At 60.7% G+C, this 9,443-nt stretch overlaps 1 protein-coding gene across 1 annotated transcript; it reads left to right on the top strand.

Moving 5' to 3' along the window:
* The first annotated feature begins 795 nt into the window (after positions 1-795).
* On the top strand, positions 796-8,042 carry TMEM120A (transmembrane protein 120A). The gene is made up of 12 exons (XM_058037822.1): positions 796-898; positions 3,077-3,195; positions 3,622-3,738; positions 4,121-4,180; positions 4,824-4,919; positions 5,159-5,248; positions 5,554-5,619; positions 5,730-5,791; positions 5,971-6,063; positions 6,683-6,747; positions 7,777-7,845; positions 7,925-8,042. Exons 1-12 carry the CDS (start codon positions 824-826, stop codon positions 8,036-8,038), a joined length of 1,026 nt encoding a protein of 341 aa, XP_057893805.1. The 5' UTR covers positions 796-823; the 3' UTR covers positions 8,039-8,042.
* Positions 8,043-9,443: the final 1,401 nt, after the last annotated feature.

Here is a 9,443-nt window from a genome sequence, read left to right on the forward strand (position 1 = left end):
GTTTCTCATTCTGACACGGGCGCCCAGGGCTGGGAGTGCACCTCGAAAGCTGGGAGTGAGCCCGGGGCAACAAGGGCTGAGATTCCAGGGAATTTCTGGTTTTCCAGGCTCTGATTTTGAGGGAATTTCTCATTTTCCAGGCTCCCATTTTGAGGGAATTTCTGGTTTTCCAGGCTCAGCTTTAGAGTGAATTTCTGGTTTTCCAGGCTCCAACTTAAGAGGGAATTTCTGGTTTTCCAGGGAATTTCTGGTTTTCCAGGCTCATTTTCAGAGGGAATTCAGGTTTTCCAGGGGAATCTCTCTTTTTCCAGGCTCGGTTACAGAGGGAATTTCTGGTTTTCCAGGGGAATTTCTGGTTCTCCAGGCTCTGCTTTAGAAGGAATTTCAGGTTTTCCAGGGGAATTTCTGGTTTTCCAGACTCTGCTTTAGAGGGAATTTCTGGTTTTCCAGGGGAATTTCTGCTTTTCCAGGGGAATTTCTGCTTTTCCAGGCTCCACTCTAAAGGGAATTTCTGGTTTTTCAGGCTCTGATCTAGAGGGAATTTCTGCTTTTCCAGGGGAATTTCTCATTTTCCAGGCTCCATTTTAGAGGGAATTTCTGGTTTTCCAGGGGAATTTCTCATTTTCCAGGCTCCATTTTAGAGGGAATTTCTGCTTTTCCAGGGGAATTTCTGTTTTGCCAGGCTCGGTTTCTGAGGGAAGCGCGGTCAGACGGAGGCCCCGCCCCCAGCCCCGCCCCGGGGCGTGTCCGGAAGGGGGCGTGGCCAGCGCCGCCCGTCGCCGCGGGCCGGGCCGGGCCGGTCGCCGCCGCCGCCATCGCCGCCATGGCCTGGGGCGCCTCGCTCGCCGAGTGCCTGCGCGAGTGGGAGGAGCTGCAGGACGGCTACCAGCGCATCCAGGTACCACCGGGCCCGGCACGGGCCGGGGCAGCGCTCCGGCCGAGCGCGGCACGCCGCGGTTACCGGCACCGGGGCTGGGGGATCCCCCGCCGGTGCCCCGCGGCATCCCCAGCGGGAGCCGGGCTGTCCCCGCCGTGCCCCGGCCCCTGTGTGCCTTGGGGCAGAGCGTTTGGGAGCAGGGCAGGGTGCGGGCTGTGCCGTGCTGTACCGGGCTGTGCCGGGCTGTGCTGGGCTCGGGACCACCGGGGTTCCCCGCTCTGATGCCCCAGCTCGCCGCGGACGTGGCGTGGAGAGCTCAGATCTCCCGGTTTTGCTGCTGGGAGCGGCGGTGCCCGGCGTGGTGCGCAGATGCTGTCCCAGCCCTTATCGCCGCTCTCGGGGCAGCCCGGAGCCCGGCAGCCCCGCGGGGACACCGGCCAGCGGAGCCAGCGCTCCCGGAACGCGGGCACGCTTCAGCCCGGTGCCGTGTCCCCAGTGCTGTCCCTGTCACCGCTCCGTGCCAGGAAGGTGACCGGTGTCAGAGGTGCTTCCACCTGCTTTGTGTAATCCCCAGGCGCTGCCTGCCTGCGTGCCGGGGAAGGAGTGGGCAGGGTTGAGCTCGCACAGGGTCACCCCAGGGGAAGGTTGGCCAGCCGTGTCCTGTCACCGGGCTGCAGCCGCAGCCGTTCCCTTTGGCCCTCCTTCCCCCCAGAGCGGGGTGAAGCGGATGTCGTGTCCCAGATCTGGGGCAAGGGAGGCTTTGAGAAACCTCCTCTTGCTCCATAGGGCTTGCGTGGATGTCCCGGGTCGCCCACTCCGAGCCCTGAGAGGCCGCTCAGCGCCGGCCCTTCCCCTGGGACAGCTCCTCCCCGCCCGGGTCACTCCTCGCACGGGCTGTCCCCGGGGCTGGCTCGGCTGAAGGACTGGTCACAAAAGCCCCTTGCTCACGGTTAACTCCACAGCCAGAGCGAGGTGACTCTAGGTGGCAGCAGGAAAGCTCCCTGGTCAAGCGGGGAATGTCCTGGGATAAATCAGGGACATAAATCACTGCTGTGGAACCGGGACTATCTGGGATCCGTTCCTTCCTTGCTTGTCACCAGAGGGAGAAGGGTTCTCTCCTCTGCTCTTGGTTTCACCTTTCTCCTTTGGGAACACCTTTTAAGATCTGGTGATCGAGTGGTTGATAAGAGCTACAGAGGTTAGAATTTGTTCGTGCCAAGGTCTAGTCCAAGGGTTGGAGCGAGCAGCGTGTGGAGGTGGCCCTCAGGCTGCTGTGGCCGAGGTGAGGCTCTTTTCCTGCTGATCTGGACAAGCAGCAGCAGCAGCAGCATTGATCCAGCAGCTCTCCCCTTTCCCTACTAAAAATAGTGGAGAAATGCAGGCAGCCTTATCCAGGTGTGGTTGGGTTACATTGGCTGCAGCCCTGCTGGGAGCCCTTCCTTTGTCCAGCTCATGGACAGGCTCCTTCCAGCTTCCCAGAGGAGCCCCAAAGCCACCAGCTGGGAGAGCTGAGGCACAAAGAGCTGCTCATCCTGTCCTCTGTGGCACCACAGTTGTACCCTGGCCCACGCAGGGTTAATTCCCAAGCCTTTCCTATCTGCTGTGTGCAGTCATTGGTGTCCCGAGCACGGGAACATCCTGTGCATGTCCTGCTTGGGATCGGGGCTGGGCATCCCCATGGAAGCAGGGCTGGCTGTCCCAAGCACACCTGGCCTTCTGCAGCCACCCCTCCTCTCACCCAGCAGCAGCACAGGTGAAATTAAGGACATTTTTTAACAAAAGCATCATAGAGGGCTCAAGCTCCTTCCAGCTTCCCAGGAGAGCTCAGGTGGAGCCCTAAAGCCATGAGCTGGGAGAGCTGGTGGCACAGAGAGCTGCTCATCCTATCCCAGAACTCAAAGCCAACTGTGGCACCACAGTTGTCCCGCCCTGGGTTTATTCCCAAGCCTTTCCTATCTGCTGTGTGCAGTCATTGGTGTCCCGAGCACAGGAACATCCTGTGCACGTCCTGCTTGGGATTGGGGCTGGGCATCCCCATGGGAGCAGGGCTGGCTGTCCCCAAACACACCTGGCCACCCCTCCTCTCACCCAGCAGCCACACAGGTGAAATCAAGGACATTTTTCACAGAGAGCCCAAGGACAGGGGTGTCTGGGCTGGCAGCTCTAACGTGTGCTGGTCTCTCTCTCTCTCCTTCCCAGGACAACCACAAGCTATACAAGCAGAAACTCGAGGAGCTGACCAAGCTGCAGGATGGCATCTCCAGCTCCATCGCCCGGCAGAAGAAGCGCCTGAAGGAGCTGTCCCTGTCCCTCAAAAAGTGAGTCAGTGCTTGTGACAGCACAGGAGGGGACAGCAGGCAGGACTGAGCTCCCCTCATGCCTCAAATGCAAACCTCTCTGCAGCCAGGGGCTGTGGGCAGGCTGCTCTTCCCCAGCCCCCCTTTCCTGTGTCCTGTTTGCAGCTGAGAGCTTGCAGGGGTTTTGCAGGTACCATGAACTGCCCCGCTCCTGCACAAAGCTCTCCCCATCCTTGCTGAGGGTGGGAGACCCACCTGGCCTCACCTTGAGCACCACCACGGCCTGACAGAGGAGCTCACCCTGCAGATGGAGTTGTGGACTTGCCTCCCATGCCCCTTCCCCGTCCTTGGGGTGTCCCTGCCCCATCAGTCACTTGTGCAGTGCCAGCTTGTGCTGCTCACGTCCCAGAGGCTCTGCTGGTGCCAGTGCCTGTGTTTGCTCCCCAGATGCAGAGCCCAGGCGAGTCCCGAGCAGCAAGCATCCATCCAAGAGACCCAGAGCCTGATTAAAGAGAGGCAGAACGTGTTCTTTGAGATGGAGGCCTATCTGCCAAAGAAGAACGGGTGAGAAGGCGCCTCAGCTCTGCCTGGGCCACCCTCCACATCCCTGTGGCCGTAAGGGACAGACCCCAGCGCTGCCACCCTGCACCCAGCGGTGTCACGGCTGTGCTGCTCCCCTTGGGCTCCCCAGGGACACCAGCAGTGCTGCCCTCACTCCTCTGCCTGCTCATGGCCATCACCCACCCTTGCCCGGTGGCTGTGCCCGAGGAGAAGCCCTGGTGCACACCCCAGGGCTGTGGGAGGTGGGCTGTGTGCTCCCCACCCACGGGAGGGGGTTCCAGAGGGTTTGTGGAAGCACCTGGGGCTCACCCCTGGTCTCATTGGTGGCACAGGAGGGGACAGCTGCACGGGCAGGCCCTGTGCTAACGCTCTGCTCTCTCCCCAGGTTGTACCTGAGTCTGGTGCTCGGCAATGTGAACGTGACCCTGCTCAGCAAACAGGCCAAGTACGGCCCCCCCTCGCTGCTCCTCTGATTCTCCTGCCTTGGGATCCCCTTGGCACCAGGAACAGCAGCTCCTCCCAGGCAGACACGGGGCTGCCTTGGCTCACCTGCTGTAGATTCCCTTCCCAGGAATCAGCCAAATCCTTGGCTCCCCCTCACGTTCCTGCTGCTGGGCTGGGCTGGACCATTAGCTCTGACAAGTTAATGGGATCCTCCACTGAAGCCACGTCCGTGTTTCCACTGTGCCAGGAACTTCCAGGAAAGACAGACAGTGGATAGTCCCCTTCTCTTCCCTTGGGGAAGCACCAGGAGTTGGTTTTGGCCCCTTGGAGCCTTTCCCTTGCCAGAGATGCCCAGCCAGGAGCCACTCCCCTCTCCCTCTGCTCCCCAGTCCTCCCCTTGGAGATGTGTGCCCATCCCAGTGTGCCCATCTCCCCCACCAGGGCCACCCCCAGGCTGGGGTGGTTTGGGGAGCTCAGATGTGTCCCAGCTGTGTGGGAGCAGCCTGATGATGTGCTCTGCTCTCAGAAATACCCCCAAGGCAAGGTTCTCCCAGAAACATCACTTTACCCAGCCAGATGGGACGGGAGGACACAGATTTCCAGCAGCCCCCTTGCTCCAAGCCTGTCCCTGTGCTTCCCTGCAGGTTTGCATATAAAGATGAGTACGAGAAGTTCAAGCTCTACCTCACCATCATCCTCCTCATTGTCTCCTTCTCCTGTCGGTTCCTCCTCAACTCCAGGTGAGTCTGGCTTGGTGCTGGGCAGAGATCTCCTCCCTGCCCTTTGCTCCCATCCTGGAATATCCAGAGCTGAACAGGAGATGCTGCCAAAGCACCTGGAGGTGGGGTGGCCTTTGTGGCTGTGTGGCCATGGTGGGTGGTGGGGAGCAGGTCCCTTCCCTTGGGGTGGGTGTCCCGGGGGCTGTCACCGTGCCTGTGCCCCCAGGACGTGCCTTGACACCCTGCTCTGTGTGACACAGGGTGACAGACGCCGTCTTCAACTTCCTCCTGGTGTGGTACTACTGCACCCTCACCATCCGCGAGAGCATCCTCATCAACAACGGCTCCAAGTGAGTGCCCCGGGCCTGGGGAGGGGCTGGGCCATCCCTGCCACGGGGGAGCAGCTCCCTCCCACTCAGGGTGTGTGCAAACCCTGCTGGAGCTGCAGGAGGAACCTCCCGTTCCGCGTGGGCAGGTGGAGCCGGCAGGGCCCTGGTGCTGCCCAGCCCCGAGGCCCCGGGTCCTGCTCTGAGGCATTTCCCCACCAGCCCTGGGAGCTGGGGATGGCTGGGCTGGGCTGCTGCACTCTCCAGGCTGCCTTTGGCTCTGGGTCCATGCTCCAGATGTGATGGTGCTTCTCTGTGTCTGCCTCCAGGATCAAAGGCTGGTGGGTTTTCCATCACTACATCTCCACCTTCCTCTCAGGTGTCATGCTGACGTGGTGAGTGTCTGTCCCTTGTCCCATGGAGGGCCTGCCTGGGCTCTGGGACAGGCAGGGCTGGCTGTCCCCTCGCAGCCCCACGTCCCCCAGCCAGCACTGTCTCTCCACAGGCCAGATGGGCTCATGTACCAGATGTTCAGGAACCAGTTTCTGTCCTTCTCCATGTACCAGAGTAAGTGCTGCCCTGTGTGCCGGGCCAGGGAACTAACCCAGGTGCTCTGCACATGGAGACCTGGCTGCAGCTGCTCAGCTCTCAGCTCACCTGGTGCTTCCCTTGGCCTCGTGGGGTGCTGCTGAGGCTGGAAGGTGATCCCTGAGCAGCTCCTGACAGCAGCCCTGCTCTCCTTGCAGGCTTTGTGCAGTTCCTGCAGTATTACTACCAGAGCGGGTGCTTGTACCGGCTGCGGGCGCTGGGGGAGAGGCACAACATGGACCTGACTGTGGGTGAGTGGGGTGTGCCCTGTGCTGCTCAGCTCGCTGGGAGCTGTGGGTTGTGCTGGAGGAAACGGTGGCACTTGGATTTGAGGTCACTCTCATCAGTGGCAGGAACAGTAAAAGCTACAAGTCAAACAAACCAAAGCTCCCAGAGCAGCATCTCCTATGGGGCAGCACCACCCCACAGGATGATTGTCCCCCTCCTCCTGCTCTGCTGGGACCACCAGCCCGCAGCTGGCTCCCTCAGGATGTGAGGTGTGGCTCTGGGCATTCCTGGGCTCCCTCAGGATGTGGGGTGGCAGTGGATGTGGCTCTGGGCATCCCAGGTTTGCCCCTCCAGACGTGGCACACCCCTCAAACGCCAGGCACTGTGGGCTGTCACCTCCCCAGCTCCTGTGACACCGACAGCAGGAGCTGGGGACCAGAGCCCTGTGCTGGATTAGGGGTCCCTGCCTCTGTGCCCCCTGCCTGTGCCCACAGTGAGGCTGGAATGGAATGGAATGGCAGCACCTCCTCAGGCAGGCACGTGTGGCACTGAGCCTCCCTGCCCTCATGTCTGGGGGAGCTGGGCCCCATCCCCTGTCCACAGCCCATTCCAGCTCCTCACAGAAACCTTCCTCCTTTGCAGAGGGCTTCCAGTCCTGGATGTGGAGAGGCCTCACGTTCCTGCTTCCCTTCCTCTTCTTTGGGCAGGTGAGGCTGCCCCAGTCCCTGCAGGATGTCAGAGCCTGGCTGGGAGTGGGATGTGCCCCATTCCCAGCCGTGCTCATGCCCTGGACGTGGCACAGACCCCACAGGCTGCCACAGCAGGGACGTGCTCCCAGCAAATGCTGAGCCTCTCCCTCCAAAGCAGCCGCCACAGCTGGGGAGGAGCTGGGGTGGTTCTGCTGGGTGAGAACCCTTCCAAAGCCTTTCCAAAGCCCTTCCGAGCTCCAGCTTTGAGCTGCTGATGAAAGGATTGAGCCCTTCCTCGGTCAGTTTGTTGAGGCTGATGGCCAAAGGCTGCTCTGAGGCTTCCTGGGGCCCTTGGGCTCCAGCTGGCCTGAAACAGGGGGGATGTCCCAGCTGGGGTCCTCTGGGAATGAGCCTGGATGGGGTTTCACTGCCCCCACACGAGGCCCAGAGGGAGCAGTGGGTGTGGGGTTTATACCCAGAGGCAGCAGCTGTGTGGGGTTTATACCCAGAGGCAGCAGCTGTGTGGGGTTTATACCCAGAGACAGCAGCTGTGTGGGGTTTGTACCCAGAGGCAGCAGCTGTGTGGGGTTTGTACCCAGGGGGAGCAGCTGTGTGGGGTTTGTACCCAGGGGGAGCAGCTGTGTGGGGTTTGTACCCAGAGGCAGCAGCTGTGTGGGGTTTATGCCCAGAGGGAGCAATGGGTGTGGGGTTTGTACCCAGAGGCAGCAGCTGTGTGGGGTTTATGCCCAGAGGGAGCAATGGGTGTGGGGTTTGTACCCAGAGGGAGCAGCTGGTGTGGGGTTTATACCCAGGGGGAGCAGTGGGTGTGGGGTTTATACCCAGAGGCAGCAGTGGGTGTGGGGTTTGTACCCAGAGGCAGCAGCTGTGTGGGGTTTATACCCAGAGGGAGCAGCTGGTGTGGGGTTTGTACCCAGAGACAGCAGCTGTGTGGGGTTTATACCCAGGGGAGCAGCTGGACAGGCTGGGGCCTGGGCTGAGCCTGTGGCAGCAGCAGCAGCAGCTCTCCTGAATCTCCTCTCCCCTCAGTTCTGGCAGCTGTACAACGCCATCACCCTGTTCCGCATGCTGCAGCACCCCGAGTGCAAGGAGTGGCAGGTAAGGAGGCTCCTAGAAGGGCCCTGGAGGGGGATCCCAGGTAGGTCTGTGCTCCTGACCCCATCCTCTCCTCCCACAGGTCCTCATGTGCGGCCTCCCCTTCTCCATCCTCTTCCTGGGCAACTTCTTCACCACGCTGCGTGTCGTCCACCAGAAGATCCAGAACAAGAACCAGGACACGAAGGAGAACTGAAGTGGGGCCCTGTGGGGGCCTGGACTGTTTCTCCATCCCCTGTCCCCATCTCCTCAATTCCGTCCAGACTCTGGGGTCTCACCCCATCCCTTGGAGGCCTGGCTGTGGGACAGAGCTTGGGGCCTGCTCCTGGGCAGTCCCTGTGGGGCTGGATCCCTGCTGGAGTCACTCACCTGCAGCCAGGGGCACCCTGCACCTCCTGTCCTGGCTGCCTTCCCCATCCAGACAGCAGGGGACAGCCACTGCCCTTCCTGGCACTGGCATGTCCTCTGGATGCTGCTGCTCCCCACTGGGACAGGGCAGTGCCCAGGGACTGCCTCCCACAGCTCCTGGGGTGCTGCAGGATCCCCCTCTGCCCCCCAGCCCTGCACCCACGGCAGCTGGGGCCGTGCACAGCTCTGATTCCAGGGCTGCCCCAGCTCCTCCCTCACCTCCAACCCACAGGGAATGGGGCGGGAGCAGCAGGAGCTGGGGCTGGGCAATGCAAGCAGCAGCCTGGGCTGGCAGCTCCTGAGGCTGCAGATGTGAAAATAAAGGGAAGGAGCTGCCCTGGCTCAGTCTGGGAACTGCTCCCACACTCTGCTCTGTGGCTTTGGTTCATCAGGATGTGGGTCCTGGCACAGCCTCCCTGAAAAGAGGGTGGAGGTGGGGGGCAAGAGGAAAATTGTCACAATAGGACAAGAGGAAACAGCCTCAGCTTCCACCAGGTTTAGATCAGATATTAAGGAAAATGTCTTCACAAAAAAGGGTTGTCCAGCCCTGACAGAGGCTGCCCCAAGCAGTTGTGGAGTCACCATCCCTGCAGGGATCTAAAAGCCATGTAGCTGTGGCAGCTGGGGACCTGGTTGAGTGGTGGGTTTGGTAGTGCTGGGTTAAGGGTTGGACTCTGTGATTTGGAGGGGCTTTCCAGCCTAAACGAGCCCAGGATTTTATGAAAAGTCATCTCCCTGTGCCCTTCCACCAGCCTGAGCTGCAGGGAGTGCTCCTTCCCACGGCATCCCAAGGAGCCCAGCAGGACCTCAGTGTCCCTGGAGGTGGGGAAGAGTCACCCTGCACCAGCTGCACCAGCACTGGGAGCTCTGGAAGAACCAAAGAGCAGGTTGGGCACAGCTGCACCCCAGTCCAGAGCCTCCCCTGCCATCCTCCCTCCCCTCCACAGCCCAGCACTCAGGGTAGGGGCTGCCCCAGCTCAGACCAAACCCAGAGCTGCCACCACATCCCCAAATTCCCTCCTGGTTTTCATCCATTGCTCCTCCTGCCTCCTTCTTCCCTCTGGCTGAGCAGAGAGATGCAGGAAGCAAACTCCAGACACAGGGTTTTTATTCCAAGGGTAAATGTATTTAAATAATTTACAATCATTGGACAGCCTGGAAGTCTGGGGTTTCCGTTGTTTTTTTTTGTTTTG

This window comes from Melospiza georgiana, chromosome 19 (genome assembly GCF_028018845.1).
Source record: "Melospiza georgiana isolate bMelGeo1 chromosome 19, bMelGeo1.pri, whole genome shotgun sequence".
Lineage (NCBI taxonomy): Eukaryota > Metazoa > Chordata > Aves > Passeriformes > Passerellidae > Melospiza > Melospiza georgiana.

Coding starts and splice junctions, on each gene's coding strand:
- TMEM120A (XM_058037822.1), top strand. CDS start 824: ATGGCCTGGGGCGCCTCGCTCGCCGAGTGCCTGCGCGAGTGGGAGGAG. Junction 5,792..5,970: donor GTCCTTCTCCATGTACCAGA/GTAAGTGCTGCC, acceptor CTCTCCTTGCAG/GCTTTGTGCAGTTCCTGCAG. Junction 6,748..7,776: donor CCTTCCTCTTCTTTGGGCAG/GTGAGGCTGCCC, acceptor CTCTCCCCTCAG/TTCTGGCAGCTGTACAACGC.